Source organism: Carettochelys insculpta, chromosome 3 (assembly GCF_033958435.1).
Source record: "Carettochelys insculpta isolate YL-2023 chromosome 3, ASM3395843v1, whole genome shotgun sequence".
Classification (NCBI taxonomy): Eukaryota; Metazoa; Chordata; order Testudines; family Carettochelyidae; genus Carettochelys; species Carettochelys insculpta.
Window position 1 is genome coordinate 147,260,303 of NC_134139.1, and position 18,341 is coordinate 147,278,643.

The window sequence follows — 18,341 nt, forward strand, 5'->3', positions numbered from 1 at the left end:
GTTTAAACCATAACTACCTGTCTAACTGTAATACCGCATACTCTTTCAGTTTTCTCTTCTGCTGAGTGATCAAGAGACTGGTGCTGGCAAGCAGGTCTTCCTTTCAGATTGCTGGACAGGTGCTAACACCCTTCTGGAACTGTGTCAGCAGTTTTTAGAGGATGGACCCCATGGGTACAGAAGTCCAGAATCTGGTGTGGGCTGGCTACATGGCAAACAGGCTGCAGATGGTGGCAGGAGACAAGGCTTTTGCTTCATGTTGCTGGAAGGCAGAGGCAGGAGGAATGGATTGTCCCCTCCTAAGGTTTTTTTGGCAGGAAGAGAGGGAGAGTCAGGGTGTTGGCTGGAAATGGAAGTCCTGGAGTCAGGCCGGAGGCAGAGGCCTAGAAATGCTGTGTGGGCAGTTTGCAGGGAGACCATCGCTCTCCTTTACTCCCTAGCTGGTCTCTGCCATGTGGAGGGAGATCAAGGCTGTGTGTGTGCATAGGATTCCCCATGCCTCTGGTGGCTCTGCACTGGATCAGATAATGCTTGCTGTGCTGCCTGTCTTCTGCCTTCTATTACAGTGCTGGTGATTTGTTTTTGTCTCCCTTCCTCCCATTGACTGGGGGAGGAGGGTTTCTGGGGTGTCACACTGCCTTCCCCTTCCATTCATTTATGCATGTGAACTGGACTCAATTTCATCAATCCCAGGGGTCCCACAAGTTCTCTTAGGGCACTGCTCCCTTGCCAAAGTGGTAGAGAGAGCTACAGACAAAAATGTAGTTTTGGGCAGGACCTCAAAAGGTCACCTAGTTCATCCCCTCCTCCTGAGGGCAGGATGATGTATACTTAGAACATTATTGACAGGAAAGTTAGTCTGACCTGTTCTTGGGAAATTCTAATGAGGAGGTTCTACAACCTCTCTTAATACCTTTTTCCAGTGCGATTATTCTCATAGTTAAAAAGCCTTACCAGATACCTAACCTGAACCTCCCTTGCACATGTACATGAATATGATCAGTTCTGTAGGAAACTGCCTTGTTGAAAACAATATTTCCTCACATTTTATTATAGTATGGATGACAGCCAATTTCAATTTTGGGATTTTACAGCCCACTGAGATTAGAAACTTGTATTTTGCCAGGGTAATGCAGTGTTTGCGTTTTTGCACTTGTGATCCCAGTAGCATAATACCAATTAGTTTCTTGAAAAACAAATCTCTCTCTAGAAAGAAATGGTAGTTCTTCTGTATTTTAATTGGCAGATACAAGTTTTTTTTAATCCTGTCAAAGTTAAACATATGCATTACCAATTCTGTATCCGATAACCTTATAGGCACTCCATTAAAAGATATGAATTTGCCAAACAATGGGATGCATTAATATTGTCCAGATGCATTACTAACACTTCCACTGCTTACTGGGCTCATAGAACTCAGTTGGGGGGGCGGTAGGTGTTAAACTAAAGCTAAATAACAGCACAGAACACTGAGGGCCAGGACTGGCATCTGTAAACAAAGTTTATGGAACCATGGGAAACTTGGCACATAAGTGGACATCCATCTAACTAAAAGCATGATGGTCCACAGATGTTGCCAGGCCAGACAGTGCCAGATTAGAGAGTTTCAAGTTGTACAGTAAACTCTTTCATATCCATCATTCTGTTGTCCAGAACTCTCAAATAACTGGCATTTTAATCATAAGTAAATGTCAGTTACATTTTCCATAAGTATGGTATCGTGAAAGTAAACGCAAATACAGTATTAGTTTGCAGTGTACAATACTAGTTTTGGTAAATAAAGTACTCTGCATACATTTTCGTTTGTTTCTTAATATCTGATCTTGTCTTTCTTTAGTGTTATGCATTTCTATACCTTTCTATTATCCAGAATATATGAATATCCGACAACCTCCTGGTCTTGGGGTTGCCAGATATGAATGAGTTTACTGTGGTTACATCACAGTATTTGCTTTGTCATTGATACTGTGATTTTTATAAGGTAAGTACTACTCAGCAGCTTTGGGTATTTACTTAATAAGATAGTAATAAACTTCTCAGACAGCTAACATACATATAACTGACACATCTCTTTCTCTGGCACTGGACTCTATTCATTTGTACTTCGTTGTGTAAGCTGAATGCATTTTTCCCTAACTGATGTGACAAAAAAGAACAGCACAAGTAATCTTCTTCATAACACTTCACTAAACTAATAATGGTAATTGACTGCAAAACAAGGAGCTTTTAATGTAATGAACCATGTTTAGTTTGATATAACTCTGATGGCACCATGATTGTTGCGGAAGGAATTCTATTGACAAGAAGGTCTCTTTATGTTTCCAGTAACAAAACCATTCCAATATTGTAAGTAGTATTAAGCAAAAAAAAACAAAAAACCAAAAAAAAACTTGGAAATGCATACAATTAATGATTTTGTATGTTCAGTACTGCATCTCTATCAGTCAGAATTCTTTACTAGTGAAGAAGGGCATGACAGGAGAGTCTTACAAACCAGAAAAATAATGTACATTAAGTACAGTGACCCAAAAACTAAACATTCCAGTGGTTACTCTGTGTTTTCTGAGTAATATAAAACTATTTGAATATTCTAGTACTGCTCACTGGATATGTACAGAAATACACTGGTAAACTTGTACCATTTTTCTCCTTCTGTCAGATAGTCAACATACAAATATTACTCCTGGGGAATTTCTGTGCCAAAAAAATAAAAATTTCTGTGCACATTATTTTAAAATTCTGCACATCTTATTTGTCAGACATAATACTACATGATTTTTCCAGGTTCAGTTATTTTGGTAATTTATTTCAAAATGCCTGTCATCAAGTATATCTCTAACCATAACCACTCACGCCACCCCCAGAAGTAGAACCTTGTTCAAGAACCAAGTTCTTGTTTCTCTGCCCCTTCCCCCTGAGAGCTCAGCTGTGGGGTTCCCCCTTCAGGCCAGACACCTACACCCCATCCCTCTCCAGAGCCCAGCTGCATGCCTCACCTCCCAGTCAAACACTTGCACCCCTTCCTACCCAGGGTTCCAGAGGGAGAAACAGAGGTTGCATGGTGTTTCCTGTGCATCACCACTTCTCTTTCCTTCAGGGCATGTTGAGAACTGCAGCTGTGGGGAGCTCACGTGTTCCCTTCCTCTTCTCCTGCCCCCTTAGCAGTGTCTTCTACTTGTAAGCTGGACTCTGCATGGTCCAGCGGCCCTCAGTGGGAACGAGCAGCTCTGCACCCATTTAAGGGATGCGGGAAGATAAGGAAGCAGAATCTGCATGCACAACATTTCTTTATGCAAAATTCTGCATAATGCAGTGTCTCAGAATTTCCCCAGGAGTAAAATGTAAGTGTTTTTTTAAAAAGGACCACGCAATTTACTTGTCAAATGAAGAGCATAGAACTTTCAAAATTCACTCGGATTGAATACAGCGAGTATTTTATAGAAGGAAAGCATCTGGAAAAGTTGGCGGACAAGGCGTTTCTAAGTAACTCAATGAAAAAAAGCATGCTGTACTGTGCTTTACTACAGCACTTTATTTAAATGTGTGAAGATGACAGTTATAAATTACATGATATGATGGATAGTTTTCTGGAGTACCTGACTTGACTTGCAGAGGTTGCCACTAAAAAGTCAGCATTTACTATTGGTTACCATACAATTGTTATCTCAGACAGCATTGTTTGATATCTTTTGGTAAATGTTGATGTTTTAACAGCAACCACTGTAACTTGCAGTTTCAAATTCAAGTGTGTATACACAGGCAGAGTTGTGGAAGCTTTCATTTGCTCCATTTTCTTTAGTTTCCTAGAAAAGCTAGGCTATTTCTGTCAGTGTCCTTCAAATCAAATAGTAACTTTTCAAACCATGTGTAGGAATGCAAAATGGGTAAATTAAGGTATGCAGCTAGAATAGTAACAGAGGTAGCCAAGTTCGTCTCTATTCTAACAAAACAGAAATGTAGCACTTTAAAGACTAACAAAATGATTTATTCGATGATGAGCTTTCATGGGAAAAACCCACTTCATCAGATCAATAGCATTTTCAGTACAAACTGACACCTGTAAGTACAGAGGTCCAAAAAAAAAATGCAATATAAACTGACAAATCAAGTACACAGGACTGCAGGAGGGGGGTGAGGGTTGGGGGATGTTAAGAGTCTTGCCTGAAATAATTACAAGCATCAAAGGAAGGGAAGCAGTCCTTGTAACATGTGAGATAATTGTTAAAGTGTCACATTTGAATATGAACTCCAATTCACAAATTTCTCTATGTAATCTGTTTTTAAAGTATCTTTGTTCTCAGGGACAAAATCTCAGCTTTATTGATTTTTTTTTTGTTTGTTTTTTGTTTTTTGGACCTCTCTACTTGTAGATGTCAGTCTGTACTGGAAATGCTATTGATCTGATTAAGTGGGTCTGTCCCATGAAAGCTCACCACTGAGTAAATCATTTTGCTAGTCTTTAAACTGCTGCATTTTTGCTGTTTTGTTTTGTAAGGTATGCAGTTGTATATGATGGTGATGAGGCCAAGTTTGTGTCTGACAGTTCAGCTTGTGGTAGGTTTGAATCAATAATAGAACTTCAAGGAATAATTGCTTCTATTTCTCTAACTTACTTGTAAGGTTTCAGAGGTGGCTGTGTTAAAGTGTATTTCAGCAAAAACAATAAGGTATCCAGTGTCATCTTAAAAATGAACTATTTTATTATGGCATACGCTTTCATGAGTTGCAACTCACTTCATCAAATGCATAAAGGGAAAGCAAAATAAAGGGTAGAGAAACTGATGGGTGAGTGTGTTACATTAAAACTAATGCTATCAGTGGATGTGTATATGAAGGTGAGAATACTTAAAGTGGAGAATTACTTTGGGTAATGATTCTGATGCTGTCAAATTTGCAAATGAATTGCAGCTCAGCAGTTTCACATTACAACCTGTTTTTAAATGTTTTCTTTGCTTGAGGATGGTAATTTTCAAGTCTGTAACTGTGTGTCCAGGAAGGTTAAAAAGTTCACCCACTGATTTTTGTATATTGCCATTCTTGATGTCTGATTTGTGTCCATTTATTGTGTTGCATAGACAGGTATTGGTTTGTCCAATGTACATGGCAGAGGGACATTGGTGGCACATGATGGCATATGTCACATTAGTAGAAGTACGAGTGAACAAGCCTTTGTGGTTAGGTCCTATGGTGGTGTTAGTAGGGCGGATGTGTGGACAGAGGTGGCAACAGGATTTGTTGCAGAGATTGGTTGCTGGGTTAGCATTTCTGTTGTGGTATATGGTTGGTGGTGACTCTGTATCGGATTGGGGGCTGTCTGTCACGGAGGAGTGTTTAGGAGCTGGATGTCTTGTATGGAGTGGTCCAGGCCGAGAAGGTGGGGTGAAAATGGTTGAAAACCTAGTGGAATTTTCAATGGCCTCCTTCTCATTGGTGATGGTGTCATCAATGTGTTGCAAGTAGAGGAGGAGCACGCTGAGATGAGAGCTGGCTTTGAAGAGCTGTTTTGGGGTACCTGGGGGAGTGCTGCTGATTTGAAAGCATAAATCATCTCCACAACTGAAACAGTTGTGGTTGAGAACAGAAGTCAGAAAGTTCAGCAATCAGCTGTGCCATGAAATCATTGGGGCTCCTACTGACATTATGTTGCCACATTGAGCTGTCCAGACTCTTGCTTTCTTCCTAATGTTCTAAAAGCAGATCATTCCTTCCCCTACCACCTGAATGTATGGAGACTGAGAAGATTCTGAGGAAAGAGAAGATGAATCTGAGCACGCACTTTCTCTACTTATCCTTGTGGCTGCAGGAAAAGTGGGGAAGATCAGAGCTTGAATAAACCACTTGAAAGCAGTTACACTGCTGCGCCTTTCCCTGCTTCCATTTGGCTCATCCTTCTCTCCCTTTTGTATGTCTTACAAGGAGGAAGATTACTTGCCAGCCAGTCCCCAATTTCAGCCTGTACCCATCTTGACACTAAAGGACGAGTCTATCTACTCTCTTTCCAAACTTGAGGAGAAAAGGTTAGGGAACTAATGCTGATCCTATATCCCACTCCACATTCCTATTTAATGCTCAGATCCTTCCCTGCAACCCTAGTGTTTCTAGGAGCCTGTGGTGCAGCTCTACTTCCTCTTGGCTCTTGAAAAGCTTCACTGACCTGGCTTCTCCTCCTTTTCCTGGGAACCTTGTCTCCTGCTCTGACACCTAAAATGAGATCATCGAGCAGCGCTCCAGAGGTCCCTAAGCCACCTCAAAACAAACTTATGTATACAGACTCTCCAGTTGGGACCATAACTGAATCTAAATCTCAGTCTTCACTCTTACATTATCCATTCAAAAATATACCTCAAAAAGCCCAGGAACAAATCTCCACAAACATATCCCCAAAGGCCTGGCCACCAGGGTATTCTGTGTTTTATCCAAGGTCCATAAATCTGAAAATGCTAGACAGCCCATCGTCTCAGGCACTGACATTCTTATAGTGGGACTGTCTGGCTTTATCGATTCTCTCCTCAGGCTCTACACCACTAACTTCCAGAGGAGAGTACAACCCCATTGGCAATCTTCCAGAAAACACCATCCTGGCCACTATGGATGTAAAAGCACTCTACAACAACATTCCACACAAAGATGGACTACAAGCCATCAGGAACACACATAACACTATCTAGGCTCTCGGATCAAGTGAGTGCAAATAGGCTTTAAAAACCAGAATACTTCTGAGGAGGAAACTTTGACAATGCTACACAATTGTCCATCTTGTTTTCCAACTGGTATAAATCCTTCATTAGATTATTTCAGCTGCAAATTCAGTAAAATAAAAACAGTGTGCCTTCACGATAATGTTCTTTGGTGCACTGGCAACCAAATTAATTTCTAACTGCTTGTGTATAAACACCTAGAAAACCTGCTAGAAAAGTTGAGAAAATTTTTGTTCTGGCTAAATTGAAACTGTTCATTTTAGCAAGTATTTTGGGGGTTTTAAAAATAGTTTTCACACAAGCCCTCACAAGACATTTTGGTCATGATGAGTTCAGGAAGAGATTTGAAGTCTGAAGTGTTGCATGGAAATAGTCTGCAGGGAGAGGAAATTCCTTTGCAAGATTTGGAGAGGCAAGAACTACACATTAAGCATTGAAAAATCACTGCTGAACATTGTTGCTCAGTGGATATTTGTTAAAATTTTAGCAGAGCCTAATATTGTTGTGTCTTCTTTTGGGGCAGAAGAGCTGCAACAAGGTTAACATTGCTGTAACTTACACATTTCCTTCTCTCCTGTCCCCCATACCATGTTCAACTTTATTGTTGCATCACATACACAATATACTGAATTCTTCCAGCTCTGGATGGCATTTCAAGTTTTACTTGTGCATCATGATTGGAGGAACAGTATTTTTTCACAGAACTTTACTTCTTTTGGAGTACTTAATAGTCAGCACTAGGAGCTTTTTTTAGCCATTGGCCACAAGGTGATATGCTTTTATGTTCTATGAGCACCATTTTATTAGTTTTACACACATTGACAATCCTATCCTATGGAAAGTAATCTCTGATATTTATTTTCTGTCACTAATTATTTGAAAACGAGTAACATCTGCTCAGTCATTGCTTTCCTTCTTTTGTACCTTATTTATTCACACATTTGGATTTTATAAATTGTAATGCAAAAATAGTGACTGAGTTCTGCCAAAGCATCCCTATTGTGCTGTTCCCAAAGCAAAATAAAAGCAAGAAAACAAAAAGCCGACATCTGTAGCATATCATTCTGTCAATGACCTCAACTTTTTTTCCTTCAGTGCACACACATTCTGTGTTGGAATTTCAGATCATACTAAAAGGACAGGAGAGACACTGACATGGGTTTCATGAAGTCAGAATTTTATTAGATGTCTGGGACTACCCAGCAGATAACAGTGTACAGAGCAGGTAACCCCATACTTACTCCATAATTTCTGGGAGGGATTTTACCAGCTCCCCTTTTCTTCCATCCCTTTCCCTTCAGCAAATCCATTGCTGGGACTTTACCATACCTGTGGTGATGGGCTTTTACCCACTCCCACTCTTGTTCCATCATGGTTTCTCCAGCAAATCCATTGCTAGGTCCTTAGATTCCACATACCCCCATGTAGAAGCAGGTAAGATGGGCTATAAGAATGTGGTTTGACTCCCTGCTGTATCAATCAAAGGAGTCCCCAACTGCATCCCATTCATTCCTTTCATTAAACCTCTTTTCAAGCTCTTTTGCAAGCCATTTGTCTGCTTATTGTATACTTCCCTATGGAGTGCCTGCGCTGGGCATCTGTCCTAGGCTTAAAGAATGAATTATGACGTACGCTCTCCTGTCAGGGGATGCAACCAGGGGATATGCAGGGTATGCTGTGCATGTGGATCCACAGCCACAGGGGCATGGGGTGCAATACAGAGCTCAGCTGCTTCCAGACAGACTCTCAGAGCTCCCCTGCAAGTTGCCTTTCTAAGAAGCCGGCAGACAGGCAGGTGATGTAGGTTGGCTGGGCATGTGTGGTCCCTCCTCTCAGCTGGGGCTGCCCTGCAGCTAGACCAGCCCCCAACACGCATGTGGGGAAGGGGCTGCAGCCTTTGCCCCTGGAATGCTAGGGCTCTTTCTCAACTATCTGGAACCAAGGACAAAGTGTACAGCCTGTTCTCCTGCCTCTCACTTCCGGCTGCCTAGGGGGCGCCAGCAGCAACTCCAAGCTGTGTACTTCACCATGTTCCCTGAATGTCACAGGAAGTTCAGCAGCACTAGCAACCTGGTGTGTGCGGCTGCAGCCCCCATGTCCTCACCTTGCCCTGCCCTCTCCCCTGCCTCCCCCAGCCCCCTACCTTTATTGCCCAGCTCCCTGCCCTGAGCTGTCTGTCCTCAGCTCTTACTCCGGCCCCCTCACATCTCCACTGCCCTGAGCCCCCTGCCCTCCAAACCCTCCTGTGTGAGCCCCCACCCCACCCTAACCCACACTTACATTGCTTACAGGTACTTCATATCACGCCCCCATATCCCCATGCCCTGAGCGTTCCCCACAGGGCAGGGGGCTGGTGAGACAACAGTACCTGTAAGAAACATAATTTACTTTCTCCCCTGAGTATAGAGCAACATATTTAAAATAGAAGAGCACTGGAATGTTGTTGAGTGGGATTCTCAAAAGCACCTAAATGACTTTGGAGCTCAAGTCTGCTTGACTGTCCATAGGAAGACTTGTTGTCCTAAATCACTGAGGAGCTTTGGAAAACCCTACCTGTACTTCATCCTTTTGAAAAGGAGATGGGTGGTTTTGTGGGTATGGCACTGGCCTGGGAATGAGCAGATCTGGTTTGATTCCTGCATGGTTATGGGAAAATCACTTAAGCTCTCTGTGCCTTTATTACTAATCCATTAAATTCCCAATAATCCTTGACTTCCACAGGCTGTCTTGCCTCTCTCCATTTAGCCTAATTTCTCTCCTTGCCCTCTTTACAGTGCTGGCTTTTTGGGTTAAGGCCTGTCTCTCACTGTGTGTCCATACAGCACCTAGCACAGTTGGTCTCTGCTTTCAGCTGGGGTCTCTAAGCACTACAGTACCGATAATGATGTATATTTTGAATCCAAAAAATAATGAATTGCTGTAAGAGTTAACAGAAGCGCTGGATCTGGCCCACTATTAAGCATTATTGGCCAGAATACAAAAACAAGTACTCAGCGCGTCAGATGAGTTTCAGCCGAGTGGTATGCCTGATTTTACAGAAGTTAAATACATCCTATCACAATGCATGATAAGAGGCCCTATTGAAATTACAAATCTAAATGTCAAAGCACCTTGGAGAACAAAATAAATGACATTGTGTAAGTATCGTACATTTTAACAACATAGGTAGCAATGTGTAATGAATGGTGAGGGGTAAATATCATATACCAAGTAAACTGAATGCTAAGTTTGTGGAATTCCTTGGAAAGTAGCAATGCCATTAAAAAACAGACTCACAGCTATGGTATAAGAGGTGAAGGCCTCCCTTGCTGGACTCGGGATGTAAGGGAACAGAGAGAATCTGTGATTAGTAAAGATAAAGAGTACCTTTGGCTACAGGGTTTCATTAATAACCTTGGTACTTACTGAATTGCACTTTAGATCTAGTCGTATTACCTTACCTGGGATATCACTCAAGTACTCTGGAACCCAGATTGTCATTGGGTGTTTGAAATACTAGGCACAATTAAAACCATGCAAATTTATTTGCTCTTTAATACACTGAGATGATGGGGTAAAATAATCTTAGTTAAGCAATAATGCTCAAGAGGTGAACAGTGAGAGGAGAGGGAGGGGCCCAAAGTCATATCTTGCATGCCCCTGACAGAACCACCACTTGCACCCCTGCCTACCATACATGGTGCCATGCACGAATAAACCCCTTCCTGAAACTCTCTATGGGGAAGGCAGAAAAAACTGCACCCAGGCTGATACGGCAGTAAGAAAAAATTCCTTTCCAGACCCCCTAAAAAAGGGAGGCTGGCGTAATGCACATAGCAGGTGTTGACCAAACGTCTTAAAAAGTTTTCCGCCTAAATAAAGGGGAGGGGCTACTGCATCATCCTTGGTCCATGTGAAATGTAGGCTTCCTGCTCTGAGCTGTGTCCTTTTGAAACTGCATTCCCAACGAATGAGTCAGTGGCCCCCTGCCCCCTTTTTGGCAGCAGTTTTCATCTTTCCCTACCCGAGCTGTAAAGGCCAGTCCCCCACCCCCATTTTATCCCCTCCCACTACTCACAGTTCAGGGTGGTCATTTGTTTGACTTTTACAGCTAATCCCTTTTTTTATTATTCTCAAATTGATAAGTAAACAAAACAAATAGGGTATGTGTTATGTGAATGAAATACCTGTTTAAGTAAAATCACAGCTCTCTGAAATCATAAGATTTTTTCCTCTTTGGGCCGTAATATATTACTTTTATCAGTTTCATATTAAGTAAATGAATACATTGCCATTTTATTTTCCTATTCTATTAATATTTATTGGCTTGGCACCAAAATATCAACTGGCACCAAAATATCCACTAAGGCTTTTTTAATGTTGGTTAGTCTGTCACTTTGGCTATGTTATTTCATTGCATATTACTGGATAGAAATCTAAATGTGTGTTTTTAATATCTGTGTACGTATATAATGATGAATGCAATATGGATTACTGTTGATACTGTATGTGCATTCAGGCTATGTAGGTCTTTATTATGACATACTGTTTCAGTTCTAAGTGTCTGTTCACAGATTGGATGCTGAAATTACTCCGCCTGTTCCAGCAGTTGCTAAGTAAGAATTGTTTCATTTTTTGTAGTATACTTAATTTAACCACACATAATGGCATCAGTTGCATGTCTGACTGACTGATTTCAGAAAGATTAAATCAATTATGTAGAGATAAGTACATTTCGGTTCTTGATGTGAGAGTGTAAAACATAGCTATGATGTACTGGGAAGGCCTTCTATAATTGAAGAAGGGCTTTTCTGAATTATTTTAACGTTTTCCTTGTTACTGTGATCAATAAATTCAGCATATTAAAGAAGAAAAAATGGCTTCATAATCCTGAGGCTGGATCAAATAAAAATCATTAGATGATAAATCAAAGGAGGAGGAGGAGAGAGAAGAATTGAATTGATTGTCCTTTTGATGTTTCAGATTATTGGAAAACTAACTAGGAAATTGTCAGACTAATTTAAATATCTTCTGTTTGCAGAGTCAGTGGAACAAGGCCTCAGATGACTGCGTATGATACTTTATTTTCATTGAGTTTTGTAATTCTTTCTTATTAGAGTCATGATTCTCTTACTAGAAGAAATTTTTATTATCCTTCATTATTTATCTGTTCTCCTTTAATAGTTCCTATGTAAGCCTTGTTATACATTATGATGATGAAGTATAATACTTCATACATCATACTTTGCTTATGTCTTAGAAAATGCTTAGAATTAATTATAAATAATGTATACAGATTCAATATCTAGTAAATATCTTGTATTTTAACCAGCCTGTTTGAAAGAGACAAACATTACCAAGGAATTATTACAATGTAAATCAGAATTTGACTGAAGTTTGCTGCTCCTGCATTAGTTTTATCTGAGAACTCAATGCATGATCAGTCAACAGACTTTGTTAATATTTGAACATAGCACTTTTCTTATGTACACTTATCAATTTTCTTATAGAGAACAAATGGCCAAAGAAATGTCAGAAGTTTTGTCTAGGTGGGTGAATAGACCATCCAAAATGAATTTAATCACTCAATTAAATAAAATCATAAACTGAAATTGTCTGATTCATACATAATTATATATGATTCCATTTTTAATTGTTCAATTAAATAAATAAATCAACCTTTTCTTTTGGAGAAAATTGCTGTATTAGTACACTTCCTATTCAAAACCATTATCTGATTACTTTCTTCAATTATTTTGCCATGACATTTGCTTGATTGCATAAACATGCTCAGAAGAAAATTATCAGTACATTGCACCTGAAGGTTTCTGTTTGAATAATTTCAGCAGATGAGGAAAAGTTTCAAAGAGCGTTATTTTTTCCACTGTAGCTGAGATGATGCTGACAAGCTTCCAGGATTTCAGGGAGCATGCTTACAAGTTCAGGGTAGTGTTGCTAAGGATATAAGTGTTATGTTTATGTAATTGTAAGTAGCTTTTTAATGAAAAATTGTATCCAGACATTATTCTGTCAAACCAAATGAAAACGTGAGGCTTATTTTGTTGTTACAGTAGTAGAAATAGTACTCTCTGAGGCACTGAAACACAAAATGCCAGATGGTGTCTGTTCAGCAATCTTGGTGTAATTAAAAAGCAGTTTTACAGCCAATGCAGGAATAAATGAGCATAAAGGATAATACTCTTGAACATGCTAAGTACAATTATGTTTTACTGAGTTACTAAAAGGTGTCATTGGTAATCTCCAGGATAAAAAGCAGCTGTATGGCATTCTGTCTAAAGTTCAAATGGAATCTTTTATTCTTTTTAATTTTTTTAATCAGAAAACAAGATGATATGATGTGTGAATGTGATCTTAAGCTATAAGTATGTTTGTTATGGCATTTCTTAATTGTGGCAGTGATATGGTTGAATATAGCAGGTTCAGTGTTTTTGAATGGGGAAAAGGAAGATTAGCACACCCAATTAACATTGCTGGGGGGAAATGGGGAGGTTTAGAGTAACTATGTAAGTACTGAGCTGAGTTACTGAGTTAATATGCCCTGAGTTTCCAGGAGGTATCACAAGTATGTTGACCAAAAATTGTCAAATTCCGTCATTTAGAAACTTTTGATTCTTTGTTGATTGATGGACCCTATCTTTATTCCACATGTGTGTTATGTGGCTGCATTTGAAATTTCATATCAGCAGCATCCATTGGTCTGCACATATTTCACAGCTCTCTTTGTTCTCCCAACTGATGGCATAAATTACTGGTGCAGGCTGATGTTTCCCCAGATCCTTCTTACCACCATGTGGTGTTAATCATAATCTTTGGTGTCCTCAGCAACTTTTTACTGCTTCGCTCCTTTAAGAATTATAGATAGATAGATAGTTTTTGTAGCTTTTACAGTATAGCATTGATAATTAGATAGCCAACGTTTCTCCTAGGTGCAGCCTCTCCCATTGAGAAAACAAGGAAGCCCCAATCAGCTCTTGGTTTAGGGCTCCTCTCTCTGTCAGCTTAACAAGCAGGCAGCGGTTCACTAAACATGAACTGAGAGAAGTGCAGGACATCTTTTGCTCTCCTCCATCCAATTCACCATTTCTGTTTAATCTATCCATATTCCATAATATTACATGGGAGGTGGAGTCTATCATTCCCCCATAGATTGCATTCTGTGGACATCTGTGGTCCTTTGGATTTTTATCTGTATAGAGTAAAAGATGCTCGAAAGACACCGAAACTACTTATTCCATGGCAGAGGACTCAAGAATTCAACGTACATCAGTGTAAAGACTTGAAATGCATCTCAGGTTGCCCTTTGTGACCAGCTAGTTGGCATTCTTCTTTGTGGCCCCTCACCCACAAAGTAAATGATCATTCTAGAAGGATGTAAGCTACTTCAGCTTCATCTCTGAGAGACACACCTGCATTCAAGATATGTAGAGCAGCCACTCAGAGCACTTTTCATGTCTTCATTAGGCATTATGCCCTGGTGTAGTTACCAACTGCATAGACAGCTGTGGAGGCAGCTCTCAGGTCTGCTTCCTCAGACTCACCATTGTTGGCTTGCTGCTTATTAATCTTCTGTGTGTGGCATATGCATGGGCACCATCATTTGGAGATGAAATGGAGGTGGTTATCTGGAGCTGGAGGTTCTTTGAGATTTGTGGTCCGTATCCAATTTATACTACATACCTTCTGGTCCCTCAGTTGTGAATTAGTCACACTGTGGTCAGAATGGGAAAATTTAGCACACTGCCCATTATGCCTTCACTAGTAGCATGAGGAGAGCTACAGCATGCATGTGGACCAACAGATGTTCAGTGCGCATGTGTATATCCTATGCTGGAATACAGGTAGGGACCTAGGGATCATCCATCTTAAAGAACCTCCAGTTACAGGAAAGTGTCTGAGTCTGAACTTTAAAATAATCAGCTGTCATTCTGGTTTTGGTCCATACCCATTATTAAGATTATTGGGCACAGCAATGAAGGCCAACATTATGAAGTGAAATGTTGTTGCTTTTACTGCTTCCAGGCTATTTAAAGCCACGTAGAAAAAAAATGGCGACATCAGCACAGAGTAGTACTGTACTGGAAAGGCTAAGCCATTCAATTGGATTAACATTCTTAAAGATTACTTGTTTGACCAGAGACCTTTTGTCCTACTTCTGTTGAACTAAATTATTTAGGGGATTCTTAGGAGTGATGGATGATGTTGCTAAATAAGGGAAATCCTCAGGATTTGTCAAATTATTGGTTCAGGAAGGTTAGACGTTATGTAGTGGAAATTTCTTTAACTATAATCCTTTAATGGCATACTGCTGATATTTTCGAAGTGTATTAAAATACATTTTAAAATAAGTAGTCTTCCATTTGGTAATTTTGTTTCTCAGGTGAGATTTTGTACACAAATTTTATATTCACATCTTGTAATTTTAGAGGGAGAAATGTCTTCAAAATGTATTTCAGCTTTGTATTGCTTAGTGGATGAAGAGTATAGCTTCAGTGTGATGCTTGTCACATATATTTGTAATCAAGGACTGTTGTTACAACTCAGTAGATGCACATGAGAATGGCTATAACAGGTTTGATAGTGCTTTAAAGAGTAGGGACATGCAGAGTTAATCACTCGTGAGTTAGTTGTCTGAGTTGTTGCTAATATGAATGTTTGCATAAATTAGCTGGTTTTAGTCAATCCTCTTCATGATAATTTGTGTTTGTAGTATTCCATCTGCTCCTAGTACTATCATATGTAGGTGGCCTGTGTCATTGGAGAATTTCTGAATAGAATACACTCTCATTTTTATGAAGTTACACAAGTTGTCCAAACACCTTATAGTTAAGTAAGTTTCCATGATACATGTATTAGTTAATATAATTACATATTTACAAATGTATTAATGTATTAAACTCTAGACATATGGAGAACTTGTGTTACTTCTTAAAGAGAAAATGAGACTAGGTCTAGCTATCACTGTAAACTTTAAAGAAGAGTAATATTTCTCAGTCATACGCCTAGTTGCAGTCTAATAATGATGTACTCATGAAGAGATGTGACTACAACACAAGGATGCAGGACAAGGGCATGGTGCGTTATTTCTTTTGTTCATTTTTGAAATTGATATTTCAATATCTAGTGATGTGCTAGCCTCAACTCCTGGCCTGGAGAATGGATCCTCTTCAGGTCTGAAAGATAATTTAATCTGCTTCCTAGTTTATTCCTGAGCTTTAATAGATGCTACCAGACTCATGTATCTATCTCAAATCACTCAGCTTTTGAACACGTTCTGTCATTCATGAGAGACAGTGATGCGGCAATCCCAATGTGTGTCCTGATAGTGCAAATATATAAAATCTTGTATTATTGCTGTTCAGAATCAAATGATGATAGAGTGCTGTAGGATGTTAAATTTGTCTGCCTTGTATGTACTACAGTGAAGACTGATATATTAGAAAAGCCATCTGATTGTCAGATTGATTTATTCCATCACTTCCACAGGCCTGATGTAGTTAGTACTAACCTGGATGGATTACTATGGTGTTCTGGGTCTTTGGTTGGTTTGGTTTTGTTTTGTTTTGTTCTTCTGGGAAGGGCATGAGTCTTGTGAGCTTTCCTTTTATGTTATTTAACGCTGAATTTTTGTGAATAAGAGTGCTGTTGTTTTGAGACACTCTACATTAAAGTAGAATTAATTTTGCTTCTTCTGTTACATTGGGAGATTTAGATGAAACCATCATTAAAACAAAGGAAAGTATTTCTTCACGCAGTGGAACTACTTCCCAGAGAAAGTTGTGAAGACCAGGATTTTAATAGGGTTCGAAAAAGAACTAGATAAATTCATAGAGGATAGGTCAATACTCGTTAGCCAGAATAAGTAGGAATGGTGTTCCTAGCTGCTGTTTGTCAGAGGCTGGAAGTAGATGACAGGAGAGGAATCTCTTAATTACCTGTTCTGTCCACTCCCTTTGGGGAATCTGGTATTAGCCACTGTCGGAAGACAGGATACTGAGCTAGAGTGGGTCTTTGGTCTGACCCATTATTGCTGTTACATTCTTCTTACAATCTTATCATTTCGTTTATTCTCCATGCTTTACACAGTGTAGTCTGTTTCCCTTTCAGTTTTTGTTCATTTTACTTAGACATTTTCCCCGTCCTTGTTTTGCTAGTGGAACTGATAGTTTGTTTTGCTGTTCTTGCTTACTGTCTTTATTCCACATTACTTTTATTGATGTTCTCTGACTGTGCATAGTTCAGGGCCAGTATATGTTTATAGGGTGCTGCAAAAATTCTAGTGGCATATACACAGCCTTGTTTTCAGCAAGCCACACTTACATATTAACCTCTAGATTGTTTTAATTTCTTGGCAAATAATCAAGTCAAACATGTAGATTTTAAAGTGCATACAAAATATTTGAGGTAAGTCAGATTTTGGAGGGTTTTTATGCTAATAATGCCAGTTGGCTGCCATAAAGATGTAAGGATATATTATGCTGCTGGAAGTGGGAGTGAATTTTATCTTCTCTTTTTTTGCATTCAGCTCTTAGAACATTATAATGTTTTTCAAGGTAATGTGTACGGTGCAGAGATGATTGCACAATCTGTTTGCCCTCTTTTCTACTATTTATTCTTACTTTCCTTTCCTTTCTGTACCTTGAATATGATAAAAATAATAATTATTGTTAATAATAATTTTGTTATGACTGTAGGGGCCCCGCAGTTCAAGCCACAAAAGCTGCAGCTGGCACTAAGAAGCATGATCTTAGTAAATGGAAATATGCAGAACTTCGTGATACAATCAACACTTCCTGTGGTAAGTGTGCGTTTGTTTGAAACGGGGCGGAAGCGGGAGGGGAGGTGTTCCACGAGCCCAAAAAATAGATCTCCCTTTTCACCAGGACAGAATTTTGAACTCAATAATTTAGTCTAAGGTGAAAAAGGAAGTTCAGTGACTTTTCCCTAATGGACAGAGCAAATATGCCATTTTGCTTGGAGGAACAGATGCTGTTATGTTACCTGTTATAATGTATCTGTGTATTTTATACACTTTCACAAGAGTAATATGCTATAAATTCTTAATGATGTTGTTTAAAATTAATTTATATCCCAGTGAAATGGAACTGAATAAAAGTAATTTTACCCTGCATTTATAAGATCTATGTTTCTAACCATAATTTTTCAGTCACCTTAACTAAAAAGAACATGAGTTAAAACACAACTGGAAGTACTGATGTAGCTGTTCAAATTAATATTCCCTTAATTTTCCTAGCTAAAGCTTTTCTAATACTTACTGATTTTCAGTATCATGAAGAGATGCACCAATTTGTAATGTTCCTTTATATCAGTGGTTCTTAACCTGGGATGCACGCACCCCATGGGAGTGCGTGATGCCCATTCTGGGGGTGTGAGACATGCCAGATTTTTTTTTTTAGAACGTAAATCATCATCTTTGTTTGAATTGAGTTAGCCGCTAACTGTTAGTGTGTCTGTTACAATTTACTTCCACAGTAAAACTTCGCAACATCTCTGAGTAGTACTTGCATATTTTTGTATGCCTATGGTACTGTTGTTTGCAGTGAGTAATAAAATGAAATTATTTTACCTATATTTAATATGCATTTAAAAGTGTATGGGCCCCCCATCTCCATTTTTGATCAGGGG

The 18,341-nt window shown here is 39.4% G+C and overlaps 1 protein-coding gene across 1 annotated transcript in view; it reads left to right on the forward strand.

The window, feature by feature from the left end:
- MYO6 (myosin VI) overlaps positions 1–18,341 on the forward strand; it is a 135,271-nt gene that overhangs the window by 103,978 nt on the left and 12,952 nt on the right. The window contains exons 30-33 of the mRNA XM_074990990.1: positions 11,252–11,293; positions 11,719–11,748; positions 12,188–12,226; positions 17,390–17,493. Coding sequence (XP_074847091.1) covers positions 11,252–11,293; positions 11,719–11,748; positions 12,188–12,226; positions 17,390–17,493 — 215 coding nt within the window. The remainder of the gene's footprint in view (positions 1–11,251; positions 11,294–11,718; positions 11,749–12,187; positions 12,227–17,389; positions 17,494–18,341) is intronic.